This window comes from Colletotrichum phormii (assembly GCF_030913505.1).
Source record: "Colletotrichum phormii strain CBS 102054 chromosome Unknown BDP81scaffold_15, whole genome shotgun sequence".
Lineage (NCBI taxonomy): Eukaryota > Fungi > Ascomycota > Sordariomycetes > Glomerellales > Glomerellaceae > Colletotrichum > Colletotrichum phormii.
Window position 1 is genome coordinate 1,032,791 of NW_026851457.1, and position 13,018 is coordinate 1,045,808.

General features: G+C 54.9%; 4 protein-coding genes and 1 non-coding gene across 5 annotated transcripts; 3 read left to right on the forward strand and 2 right to left on the reverse strand.

Moving 5' to 3' along the window:
* Positions 1-464: 464 nt before the first annotated feature.
* On the forward strand, positions 465-561 carry BDP81DRAFT_t229. Its single transcript has one exon. It is a non-coding gene; the product is annotated as a tRNA-Pro (tRNA).
* A 2,011-nt stretch (positions 562-2,572) lies between these two features.
* BDP81DRAFT_473367 (uncharacterized protein) lies at positions 2,573-3,728 on the forward strand (the record flags this gene model as incomplete). The annotated part of the gene is made up of 4 exons (XM_060594652.1): positions 2,573-2,838; positions 3,013-3,171; positions 3,279-3,398; positions 3,469-3,728. The coding sequence occupies exons 1-4, from the start codon at positions 2,826-2,828 to the stop codon at positions 3,726-3,728; spliced, it is 552 nt and encodes a 183-aa protein (XP_060443099.1). The 5' UTR covers positions 2,573-2,825.
* A 583-nt stretch (positions 3,729-4,311) lies between these two features.
* BDP81DRAFT_396452 (Phosphotyrosyl phosphate activator protein-domain-containing protein) lies at positions 4,312-5,925 on the reverse strand (the record flags this gene model as incomplete). Its single annotated transcript, XM_060588190.1, has 2 exons — positions 4,312-4,764; positions 4,837-5,925. The coding sequence occupies 2 exons, from the start codon at positions 5,923-5,925 to the stop codon at positions 4,312-4,314; spliced, it is 1,542 nt and encodes a 513-aa protein (XP_060443100.1).
* A 375-nt stretch (positions 5,926-6,300) lies between these two features.
* On the reverse strand, positions 6,301-7,738 carry BDP81DRAFT_378846 (cutinase). Its single transcript, XM_060586806.1, has 3 exons — positions 7,085-7,738; positions 6,851-7,030; positions 6,301-6,785 (listed from the first exon to the last, which is right to left on the reverse strand). The coding sequence occupies exons 1-3, from the start codon at positions 7,448-7,450 to the stop codon at positions 6,615-6,617; spliced, it is 717 nt and encodes a 238-aa protein (XP_060443101.1). The 5' UTR covers positions 7,451-7,738; the 3' UTR covers positions 6,301-6,614.
* A 1,398-nt stretch (positions 7,739-9,136) lies between these two features.
* BDP81DRAFT_59976 (uncharacterized protein) lies at positions 9,137-11,861 on the forward strand. The gene is made up of 2 exons (XM_060596035.1): positions 9,137-9,728; positions 9,782-11,861. The coding sequence occupies exons 1-2, from the start codon at positions 9,315-9,317 to the stop codon at positions 11,600-11,602; spliced, it is 2,235 nt and encodes a 744-aa protein (XP_060443102.1). The 5' UTR covers positions 9,137-9,314; the 3' UTR covers positions 11,603-11,861.
* Positions 11,862-13,018: the final 1,157 nt, after the last annotated feature.

Below are 13,018 nucleotides of genomic sequence, written 5' to 3' on the forward strand. Positions count from 1 at the left end.
GGCTACTTGTAGTCAGTCCTTGGCCAGGAAAACCATATCGGCGGGCGGAGACAGGCTAAATATTGATTGGAGGATGGAAAGCATCTAGCAAGGGCCGGCCTGCCAACTCCCGAATGCTTCAGAATTAATTTCTGCCACCCGGCCAAGAAAGAAAGAACAAATTTGAGATCCGGTCTTTATCAATACCCGGCTCTGGCATTTGGACCATCTTTCCCGTCTGAAACTTATCCTCTCTTCTGATCTTCTTGCCCGCGGCCTATGAGGTCGTGATATTCTACCACACCCCAGATCCTAGGATTCTTGCAGTCTCTTCTCTTAGCTCCCCACTGCAAACTGACTGGGGCGCCAACACGCTGGAAAAAAGGGCTGCCCCACTATTGCCTCTGACACGGAACATAGGCGGCTAACCGAACTTTCTCGACATCGCAGCCCCCTGCATTCCTGGTCGCTAAACGGCTTGGTTCGGCTCAATGGTCTAGAGGTATGATTCTCGCTTTGGGTTCTTGATTCTGTCGAATCTACTCCTGCGAGAGGCCCCGGGTTCGATCCCCGGTTGAGCCCCGTTCTTTTGCTTTTTGTGGTATTTAATTGACCGACCCTACCTACTACCTACCAATCGGTTCTTGTTCTCTTTTTTCGCATCTTAAATTTACTAAGTACTCATGTCGGTTTCGGTCCTGGTTCTGGTTCGGGTTGGATTTGAAGTTGACGTCGTGGTGCCAAGGTGCATACAAATTGTGCAGTGGTGTTGGTGTGTGCAGACGAGTGCGCCCACCCACGTGCTGACACTTGACAGCCCTTTTTTCTATACTTTGCATGCATCTCCGTCCGTGGGAACGTTGAACCAGCAATGTGAGGATCAACAGACGAGTCGAGATGAGCAGCGTCGCAGCGGGACGAGGAAAAGCAGCAGGCTTGGCCAAGCCCCAGGGCCCCCCTCCCATCCGCGCCAATTTCAAGCAATCTCGAAGCCCACCGGGTGCAAATCGATCCAACGTTTGGTCTTCAGTGGCCCGCCCGCCTGATTGTTCTCTACAGAGTATTCCCGCTATTTTTCTTGGGGGATAGCTAACCCGAACAACAGATGGCAGAATTTGGTGAACCAGACCACGTAGCGCCTAGTGTGCTGGGTTGCCTAATCGGATTTTGTGTGTGTTGTTGGATGGACCCTGGTCCTGAATCTGGCGTGAGTGAAATGACGGCATTCCGTCAGATTCTGTGTCTCTCTTCAACCACCCGCGCAACGCTAAGGTATCTCATACACACACACATACACATATCTTGGAACCAGGAAAACCCCCAACGTGCGATGCGTCTGGATGCCACCCTCCAGGGCAGCAGTGTGCAGTCTGCCTGACGGAATGAATGGGATGAGACGAGATTGCCTTGATCAGGGCAGATTCGCAGGCGGCAAGAGAGTTGGATGCTGCAGCAGCAGCAGCAGATACGGTGGCAGCAGATTATGGGAGAATCTTGGCTTGCAGCTGCAAGTGAGCAAGCAACCGGCGGCCAGCCAGAGAGGGCAGAGGGAAGATGGATGGCAGATGGGTGGGGAGGAGGGGGAAGAAAAAGCAGGGTTTCAGCATCCCGTCAACTGCCCATCCTGTTCATCAAACTTACGGCGGAAATCGATACGAACTGGCGTGCGAATCTCCGATGACGGATGAACTCTGAACTTTGGACTTTTGGACCCTCCCGACTGATGTTCAACCACGAGGCCGTACACGGTCCAGAAGCAAGCTCGACAGCAGAGTGAACTCTCTACGCTCTGAGACATATCTACAACAGACGCCAGAACAGTGTCTTCTTGGCTTGATGGATCAATCAAGCTCAGGTGTCTAGTGGATAAGATGCTCTCCACGAGTCCCTCTCTCCAGACGGGACTTGACGAGTTATCGCAGGCTAAGCTCAGATACGTACCGCCGCTACTGGCCCCGTGCATCTATTAGTGGACAGGCCGTGCAGCTGCCATCCCTACCACCTCTCACTACCTCAGTACCTCTGAGTCTAGACTAAGGCACACACAGACAAGAACCTTACAGACAGACAACTCTGGGAGATGCCAAAAGAGACGGTCCTCGTTCTTTATTCTTCTATATCGCTTCAACAATGGAACAAGGCGAGCAAGACAACAGATTGAAGAGGGAGCACCAAAGGAAGAACCACGAAGCAAGAAGAGAAATGACGAGCATCGTCAACAAGTACAGGCCAAGTATCCATCACCCCCATCCCCGAATCCCCATTGATTGTCACTGCCTCAGCCAGGGAAGTCATGCAGCCCATTGGTTCCCACCTTGATCATTTTGCCTTTGGCTGGAAAGTCCCGGCATGGCATCCTGGGCTCTTCCCTTGGTTGCCCACACTCACCGCCCGCTCCGTCTGCCGTCATGCCCAGGGAAGTACACTACCTACCTTACCTTATACTGAATGTACAGAGAGGAGAGAGACCTTATGCCAAGCCCAACGCGTGACTGCCATGCTGTGCTGTGCTATGCTGTGCTGAGACGAGACCCTTCCCTGAGGCCTGCGGTGGGCGTCTATGGTCTATTTCCATATCTCTCTCTCTCTCTCTCTCTCTCTCTCTCTCAATGGGAAGAACCCCCCCGGCCCTTTTTGCCCACATCATCGTCGGTGGCCTCTTTTTGACTTTCTTGCTTTTTACATAGACCTGCCCTGACCCCGTCGTCGTCCCAACTACATCTCTCCAGCATTCATCGTCGCTGAGTATCGTAGCTCCATCGCCGCAATCGCTTACACACCGTACATACGTACACGACTACCACAGCTCTTACACACACAGACGTCCTCACTCGAAATCAGTCATCATGCCTGGAGTTCGTAAGTCTGCCCTCTCCCCCTTCCCCGATTCTCCCCTGGGCATCTACTACGAAAGCGGCAAAGAAGCTGCCAGAGCTTCTCAAAAACACACGACGTTGCTCGAGGCAGCGACGCGACAATATCTGGATCAAAAGTGCCAAGGAAAATCACTAACACGCGATGCTTCCCAACTAGCCATCGACGCCCTGGACAACCTCAAGTCCAAGTTCAAGGCCATCTTCAAGAAGAAGGCCGAGGCAAAGCCCGCCGAGGCCAAGCCTGCTGCGACCACCACCACGCCCGCTGCCACCGAGCCCACCAAGACCGAAGCTGCTCCCGCCGCGGCCCCGGCCAGTACGTTTTTTTCTTCTTTTTCCCTGTCTCCTTTCTTCTCGTTCTCGCGAACATCCTTCCGCCGGGTTGTCGCCTTGAGAAGCTCTTTACTGACCGACTACAAACAGCTGAGCCCGCTGCTGCTCCCGCTCCTGCTGCCGCTGCTGAGCCAGCCAAGGCCCCCGAGCCTGAGGCCAAGAAGGAGGATGCTCCTGCTACTACCGAGCCCGCCAAGGCCCCCGAGGCTGGTGAGTCTCTCCAACTATGCAAAATTCACGAAGAAACAAACCAAATGACTGACCCGATGCGCTCGTGAAGCTCCCGCCGCGCCCGCGCCCGCAGCCCCTGCCGTAGCCGCCGAGGCCGCCGAGGCCCCCAAGGCACCTGAGCCCGCCACCGCGCCCGCTCCTGCTGCTGCCCCGGCCGCCACCGAGCCCGAGAAGACGGAGGAGACTCCCGCCCCTACCGCCCCGGCCGCCGCCGCACCCGCTGCTGAGACCGCGCCCGCGCCCGCGCCCGCTGCCCCCACCGAGGCCGCCAAGCCCGAGGAGAAGAAGGAGGCCGCTGCCACCGCCTAGATTGCGCCGCTGGATTTCGGCCCCAGTGACTGGTTTCTGGGCTAAAGGAGGACTAGACTCGACCAGAGGCCACGGGATGTGGTTGGCAGAGGAGGAGAGCGATTGATGCAAGCGACTTGACCCCCGTAGCGTCACATCTCGAACCTCCGTCCACCACGACGAAATCATTCCAGTCACAGGAGGAGAAAAGCGGCTCACACAATTGGGGGTTTAGATGGTTTTCTTGCTTTCAGACCATTGGTCTACTCATGTTCATTTGCTTAATTGTCGGATACCCATTAGTCGAGTAGTTGAATCGAGCGTACTTTGCTTATACTGAAATGGTATCTTGTTTCTTTTTGACTCGTCCACTGATACCGTTCTCATACGGTACAGACACACCGGAGTAAGTAAAGCGGTGCATCTAAGGATGTATAGATGCCGTCGGTCTCATTCAGCCGTCTCTAGACATGCATCTGGGCCCTTTAAAGTTCCACCTCCACTCAGGCGTTCAGACTGAGTTCTGCTCCACTTGAGCCAGAACCAGTCGAGGGTATCTATCTCATACACTCATGATTTTCAAATCCTCTTCCTCCTCGACCTCTCACTTTGCCCACGGCGCCTTGGTCAACGCAATCTGCGCATCTGCCGTATCCTGCCTCGCCTGCTGCGCGCCAGGAGGCATGGACATCATACCCGGAGGTGGCCCTCTCGCTGAAGCCGCGGATGATGGTGGCGGCGGCGGTTGTCGCGAGTAGGGGATACCGGCGCCGCCGGGGGGAGGAGGGGGCATCCGGCCCATGGGAACAGCGCCAGCACCAGCACCAGCACCAGCACCACCTGTTGCCCACGGCGCGGCCGTGCCTGCGCCTGCTTGGAGTGGGGGAGGCGCCGTCGTTGCTGGGTAGTTGTACGAGGGCTGGTTCGCGGCGTGGACGGACTGGGATACGGGCGCGGCGTGCGGGTCTTGGTCCCAGGCGAAGAGGGAGCCAAAGGTGAAGTGCTGGACGACGGGGAATTTCTGGAGGACTTCTGCGTTGAACATTTTGAGCATGCCCTGGGAGGGTTGTCAGTTATTATGCGATCGCTTGCCTGCAATGATGCGAGAGAGAATGTGGAAAGGACTTACCTTGTTAATCTTGCCCCAACCGTCCTTGACGCCAGACACGTCAAAGAGGATGGGACTATGTTCCCAAAACGGACCCTTTTTTACATCGTTGATAAACCCGACGGCGGAGAAGTACATGTTTTCGGAACGCTGGTCCTCGACGACGGCGGCCTTGACGATATCCCCCGTTTTGGGCGCGCCGCGGACGGAGCCCTCTGTCGGCATCGGGTCCGAGGTCGAGGACACGGGCGCCGCGAGCTGGGCGGAGCCGAAGATGTAGGGGAGGAAGGAGTGGTCGTCGAGGCCCCATACGCCGTGGGAGCCTGCTGGTTCGAGGGTGTATGTGAGGATGAGACGGCGGACGACGCGGAGGTAGGGTTCGATTACGCCGAGGACTATGGTGCGGTCTAGGGCGGATGTGTCTGGTGGTGCGCTTGCGGGTTTGCCATCTTCTGAGGCGGCGGCGGTGGTGTCGTCGGCGAAGTAGGAGAGTTTGTAGAGAGAGCCGAGGAAGGCGAGGAAGGCGAGCTCGTGGCCCGTTCCGTAGTCTAGGCGCTGCGCGGAGCCAAAGGAGCCGAGGAGGTAGGCGAGGAGCTCGGCGGCCGGCGGCTCGGAGGACGGGGTCGCGGGGAAAGCGAGGACGGAGTCGGGGATGTGTTTGGACAGCAGGGTGGGGGCGCGTTCGGCGAGGAGCTCGTGCCACTTGCGGAAGGAGACGTTGCCGAAGCGGCGGGGGCCCGTGTCCGGCGGCGCGAGGTCGATGAGGGCTTCGGCTTCGGCGAGGAGGGTTTGGAGGCGGGCTATGGAGGGCGGGAGGCCGCGTTCGGGGGTGGAGGGGACGGAGGAGAGGGGGAAGGTTGTGGAGGGCCCTGTTGGGCGGGTTGGGTTGCGGCGCGGGCAGAGGGAGCGGTTTAGTTGGAGGAGGAAGAGGAGGATGTCGCAGTAGGCTGTTGTTGTGAGAAAGGTTGCGAGGTCGGTGCCGGTGTTGATGCGCTTGGTGGGGGTTTGGAAGGTGCGCGGGGTCTTTGGGAGGGGTGTGATGGCGGGGAAGGATGGTTTATCGGGTGGTGTTGTTAATGAGGTTGATGATGATGGTTTTGGAGGATCCATTGTTGATTTCATGGTGTGTACGCGTGGGTTGGGACGAAAGGGCCAAAGGAGGTATCGAGATGTTGGGTTGGATGTGGTTGTGTGAGGTTTTGGCTGCGGGTGATAGCTTGGAGCTCTACTCTGTAGGCGCACGTCGTTTGAGATGATGGAGGGGTGAACAGTGTGGAGTGACGACACAGTGCCCTTAGTCAGCGGCCGCAACTTCAGGGTCTACTAACACTAGAGATGCTCCCGCTTCAAGCTTATCTCCACCTGATGGAACTCTCCTAACAACACACTGAATTGACTTTCGGCTCAAAGCAGAATTCTCCATGTGTCAAACGGGCTCATGCTTTCTTCCAGTGCGAGACCGAGAGCATGTATCAAAATGTATTAATTACGTCTATGCTTAGGTTCTATCCAAACCTCGGTCTGTCTGAGCGCCGTCTATGGCCTCCCTAGTATGGACTGTATGTACCTCTGTTTGAGCTCTTTGGTACAGGTAAGAAAGAAAGGTAAAGGGTTGGCGACAAGAAAGACCCGAAAAGGACACAATGGCGCTTGTTGCGAAGAAGCCATCTATTAGATCAAAGGCCGCGCGGCCCTGGAGTTCGTGCGACACCCAGGTCGAGTGTTTGCAAGTGCGAGTTTGTTGAGTTGAGCTCGCTGGTGTATCGGTAGGGTGGAAATTACCCTTCTCTTCGTTTCCTCTATCTCAGTTTGTCGCTCACAAACTGTTTAATCTGGTCGCCGTAAATGCTTGGATACTGTAGATGAGCAACGGGATCGTTGCCGTTGCAGCAGAACGGGTCTGCTGAATCGCAGAATGACTTGATGTTACCTCCGTTCGGGCATTGGAACCCCTGAGGCCGTGGTGCAAACTAGAGTACGTTAATAGCTGCTTCTTCTTCTTCTTCCATTTGACATGTTTCTTCCACTAGCTTACTCCTTGCGTTTTGCATGTGCCAACCTCGTAGGGAAGTCCAGCGACGTAACGTGGGTCGCCCATGAAGATGGCTACCTTCACCGCGCCAAGTGCCTCGTTCGAGATGAGAACGTTGACGTCCTTGACCCCTTCGATGCTGTCTCCACCACCGCAGTACGCGTTGTCCATGATTTGAGCTCCCTGAGTCCCGTCAGCCTGACTTTACACGGCCAATCACCAACATGCAGAACATACCTGAGAGAAACCCAACATGACAATCTTCGTCTTGGGGCACTTCTTGTTGAAATCGTTCACGGCCGTGGCAACAGCCGCGGTCCCATTCTTCACTGAGTCCGCGTAGCTGATGCCCAAACAGTCCGACGACCCTCCACATGCGGGATAGTTGATGGCCTCGTTCGTCGCCCCCTGGTTCGCCTTGGTGAGGTCGTCGACGATGCCGGCCGCGGCACCAAAGCCCGGAGGAGCCGTTGTCTCTCGTGCCCCAAAGATGTGGATTGGCGGGCAATCTTTATTATCTTGTCTTTGCTGAAGTTGCTGAAGCGAATGAGGTGAGGCCATGGCCTGGCCGAAAAGGAGCACGAATCCCGCACTGAACCGCATCTTGGGCGACGGCGCCGTTCGTCGATAGGAGCTCGTGAATGATCGAGTTGGAGGGCAATCGACATTAAATCAGTCTTGCTGTAAAGACAAATAGCTGGCATAAGTAGATAGGCTACCAAAGCGAAAGCGGAAACGAAGAAAACAATGATAGGAAATGTATGCTTCGCCGAATACAAATTGCTGGCCCCGCTGGAACTTTTCTTTAACTCTCGAATCTCATGAGAAGGCCAAAAAAAAACAAAAACCCTGCTTTGAAGAATTGCTTGATCGAGTAGACCGTTGCTTCCGGCAACAAGATTTATCTGGTCGTGTCCGGGACGGGAAGAACCTACCTATTGTCCGGCACCTCGACACCCACAACGGAAAGGACGGCCTCGTCCTTCCTTGCGCTTCCCATCACAGTTCTGGCGTGTCTGGCCAAGAATCGAGTAGGGACGAAACGGACGCGGTCGCCACCACAAGTCCATGGCCAAGAAACTTCGACGCTACATGGCGGCATGAAGCTCTAGCTCCGGGAAGCTGAGGGCGGGAACGGGACATGTCGCAGCTTTTCAGACGAAAAATAGACTGTGGGCCTGTTGGCTCTTCCACTTGCTGAGCCGCATCATGCACGATCGGCACGATTGTTTCCAACAAGATCCAAGTATATAGGTAGAGAGAGAGAGAGAGAGAGAAGGACCACTTCAGCGGAAAAAGACTGACGAACGAGTGAGAGGTGCAGAAGGAGATCAGCGTCCGACAGGTTGTGTGTGAAACGTGGTGGAGCTAATTAGCGATTGGGTTGGAACACATGGTTGTTTGACATGGACCTCCATGTTCGACGAGTCTGTGTGTTGGCCGAAGAGAGTAAGCTCCTATCACGGCTGCACGGGTACGCTTCAAAGTGGTGTGAAGGTAAGGGTTGCCTCTGCCATGATGCTGGCTTCTTCCGCCTCGTCGGACTACCTTAAACTCATCCGCGAGCCTATCATGAAAGCTAAAGATCGAGAGGCCCTCCCATGTCGGACCACTGCGTTTGAGCTAGACTTGATGCCACTTTGCATTGATTGTATGCCAACTTCATAGATAAGGAGTAGTGAGAAAACTGTTCATGATAGTGAGGGCTGCACTTGAAAGCCTCGGTCTCTTCCTCGATTACCGTGTTGATGACGCTCAGACGGAGGAATCGCTCCAGGTAGTCGTATTCGTCACCCGGCACTTGAAGACTTAGCCAATTGGAAAGTCGCCGAATCCGAATGTTCTTATGCGTTGTAGAACGGAATGAAGCAATCTCGATCAACATTTTGGAGAAGGTCTCGAACACAGGAGCGATGAGCTATCGTCGGGGAGGAGAGCGAGTCAAGTAAGCACGGAGAGGAGTGAACATGTGAAGTCCGGTTGGCGGACGCAGTCATCCTAGGTACTTAGAGAAGAGCCTCCGAGACCGCACTCGGATGCAATGGCCATCGGGTTGCTTGTGCATGTAATCGTGAGCACAAACCGTCAAGATGGTGTTGAACATGCTGAGGTAAGAAACATGAATGCCTCTGTTCAGCATCTAAAAGACCCTTCTTGCTGACTCAGCCGGAAGGAGGGGCCCTGGTCGGCCCCGCCTGCGGGCACTTGCATGATGATCCCTGCCCGGGCACGCGCTCTGGTTGGAAGGCATAATGAAGCGCGTTCCTGTCGCGATGCTGATGCTCCGTGGTAGCTGCTTCATCCGTGGTAGCTGCTTCATCCGCGTCATTGGACGAACGACGGATCGTCGACAATGAGACGCCAAGAGCACTGAACCTCAATTGCAGCCACGTCGCTTTGCTCGAGAGCACATTCTTTACTTTAGCTTTCCCCTGGATATCACCGGAACCCGGGTTGAAAGGCGGCGATGCCGGTAGCCACCAGGAAACGACCTGGTCGGCCGACAAAAAGTCAAGCTGCGGGGGACGATGACAAGGCTTTACCGACCAGCAGCACCGATGAGATTCCGGCGGGAACCCGGCGCAGCAAGCGTCTCGGTCATATTGATGTGGAAGACATCAGAGATTTCGAGGCCATACGAGTAAAGAGGAGACGAAGAAGTCAGAAGGGTGTGGAAGAAGAAGAAGAAGAAGAAGAAGAAGAAGAAGATCAGGTGGACGCAGACCAAAGCAGCATCATAGAAGACGACCAAGGCGAGGATGACGATAGGGGCACGGGAGACGGTCAAAACGAAGAAGGAGAAGACGGTGAAGAAGTAACAGACGACCATCGCGAAAACGCAGCTCTACCTCTGGCAACGGAGACGCCGGTCGAACCACCAGTAAGCTCGAGCCATTACCGACTAGTTCAAGAAGCTAACAGTTTCTTCTGTAGACTGCCAGAAAACAAGGCCGGCCGAGAAAGATACGTGAGGATCTACGGGTAGATACATTGCGTAAGGAAGCAACGAATACCCATCGCACGAATGTGAGCCGTGTCGGGAAGGGGCAGACAAATCAAGAATCCAGTCGATCTTCGAGAAAGAAGGCGACGAAACCAAGCAAAGGCCTGCCGAATCCCGAAGCTTTTCAACCGACATCAGACCCGGATAACGAGAACGAACTAGCCGCCGCTGCAGCGGCCAGGGCGGATATATACGCGTTCGCGAGTAGTCCACCTAGAGGGTCTGCCATCGCAGTTGACCTTTCAATGTCGTCATACCAAGAGGCTGAATCGTCCGATTCGCGATCCGATTCACAGAACCCTGACACCGGGAATGGGCTGTTTGTTGAGCGCGAAATTCAGAGCGCAGATGAGGAGGGCACAGAGGAGGGCGACGAGGAGGGTGATGATGATGAGCAGCTCTACAACGACCCGATTATGGCTGAGTTGCCGCCGTCTGCACAAGCAAGGGAAGATGCTGCCTATCCGGGCGACACAGACTCCCAAATGGAGCCACAACCAGTAGAGGCAACTGCGCAGATTCGTCGTTTTGTCGGTGATCTGGACCCGCCAACTCCTGACCTCTTCCCCGAGGTTGATTACGAGTACCCGGACGATCATTTTATCTTTCACCAGCCTGAAGATCAAGACCGATTGACCGCGGCGCCGGTCAAATCACCATCTCTGAAGAGCATCAAGGAGTTGATGAATGGAGTGGGTTGGACTCGTTCCAAGGATGGAAGAGCAGTTGACCTCACAACTGGGCCGGCGCAGCTCTCGCAGAGAACCCAGCCTCTATGGGACCGTTTGCAATCACTCAACAGCTTCTGGGAAGGAGCCCCTCGCGCGCCCCTGTTTAGCAAACAATGCGACTATTTGCATTCGATCAACGTAGATGCGGTCGATGCCAGGCTCGCTGTCAAGGAAGTCGATAAGCTTGTTCATAAGATAGCCACGAAAGCAAAGAAGCCCAGCCCCGGCGACGAATCTGATATGCCGGCCCCACGTTTCGTCAAGGAGCTGTACGAAAGTATCATCCCTTCACTTGTGGTTACCCTTGGAATTGTATTCCGAAAGGGTACTGAGCACGATGGATCCCAATATGCCGGATCGTTCACGAAGCCGACGTTGCAAATCATGCACAGACTGGTTGCTTGGATTGAGAAGCTGTACTATGGCATGCTCTCAAATCTTGCGAGAAGGAGGCGGAAGGAACAACTGCTATCCAAGAAGCTCAGTCGAGAAAAGCTCGCCGTGTATTTAAAAGGCTTCAAATTAGAGCTGGATGTAACTTGGAACAAGGTCAATCACACGATCCAGCGGCAACGACTCTACAAGCAGCGGTTTCTTGAAAAGAGACAGAAGGAAGAGCGAGAACGACACGAGTACGAAGAGACTAGACGACGACAACGGGAGTTTTGCGATAGGCGGCTGGAGGAGCGGATTGCAGCCGAGAAAGCACGAAGAGGGATAAGCTCCCCGCAACAGAGTCAAAGAGGCAGACACGAGAGACAGCAGGCCTTGCCAGTGAATCGCCATCTAGAGGCAAAGCAAGGATCGGTGGATGCTGAGCCCTTTGCCTGGCCTGAAGCAGATGCCAAGTGGCTTCTGCAGACGTTGTCCGCGAGGCCAGACACCGACTCTCAAGCGCTTGCAATGATGCTCAAACGCAGCGAAGACGATGTCATAGCCATGATCAGTTTGCTCAAGCAAAGCGCCAGGGCACACGCAGCACAGAGAGGCAAGGAGGTTCCGGCATTTGCAGCTGTTTGAGCTACAAAGTGCCGCCTGTTGGGGATACACTAGCTGCGAGTTTATTGTTTTTGAGGATACCCACGCGTTCATATTGAGCGTCCCAATATCATTATTTCGGGCATATGAGAAAGCCTGCATTCATCCAATTCACTCATGTCTGCGCGCAGGGTTTCGCCTACTACCGTACGCGTAATCGGCGGTGATGACTCGGAGTCGGTGTTTCGGAAGATTCCAATTATTACCAAACCATTTGCTCTATGCAGTTGCGGTAAGCGAACAGCATGAATCGCGCCTCAACTACCGGACACAACAGCAACACTTTGATACGAGGACTCTGCTGAAGATTTGACCATGGAGAGACGATATCACGATACGACGTCAAAATGACGCCGCGAGGTTGTCTCCTTAGTACAGAAGTAAGAGGGCTATAGCAGTATCCGGAAACGGCATAGGTGAGCGGCTACAGTGTAATCTGTGTGGTGTCGATTCCTCTTCTTCCCACGTGGGCACCTCCGATCCGATCCCACCTGTTCGTGTCATTGGGCTGGGGGCGGGCAAAGGAAACGGACGGTCGGCGCAAGGGTGCGTGGGAAACAATGGCCGCAAGGACAAGAAGAGATACCTAGAGAGTGAGCGAGAGAGGAAAAAGGCGCCCCGAGCTCTGGAACCTCTGGAACCTCCTCTGGTTGCGGCGGCCGCCAGAACACGCGCAAAAACATCTGCCGAAGATTTTGGCTTCGGGGGGGCTGACAAGCCACGTAGGCGATGCCGTGACACTGGGGCCCGTTGGTTTGGGGGGGGGGGACGACTGGGGTGCGCTGGCCGTGGGGCCTTCGGCAGATGGTTTTGGGGAGGAGGATTTGAAAGAGTGGGAGATGGAGGATGAGGGTTGGTCCCTGGAAGGTTTGGCGATGTCTCACTGTGGAGGGAATTGTCAACTGTAGACAACCTTTTCGCTCTCTCATTCTCGTATACTGAAGTGAAAATCGCGAGAGCGACCACTCGCTTGAGTTCCTTGGAGCGAGTGAGATCAACGAGCTGGAGATAAGACTAGGGATAAGTCTATTCCGGAGCTCGCTGACATTCCAAGGACCTTCTAGAGTCCCGATACGGGCCTGAGCGCAGGAAATTTGAATTCATTCAGAATTTCAGATACACTACGGAATACAAGACCCGGTTTACTATGTGAACCGCCGAACCGGCGACTTTCCCTCGCGAACGGTAGCATAGGCCACTGGGGTAGCATTTAGGGCGTCGCGCCGGCGCACAAGCGTACGGTTCTTTCGGCCTTCGACACGTGAGATGGAAAGGGTGGTCAGGGAGTTAGGACGGCGGTTTTTGGGCTTTGGCTTTGGAGGGGGTTTTTTGGGGGCGATCAACAGAGCTGGACGGATCATCTGCCGAGGAAACTGAATCTCGAGGCTTCTTATTTTG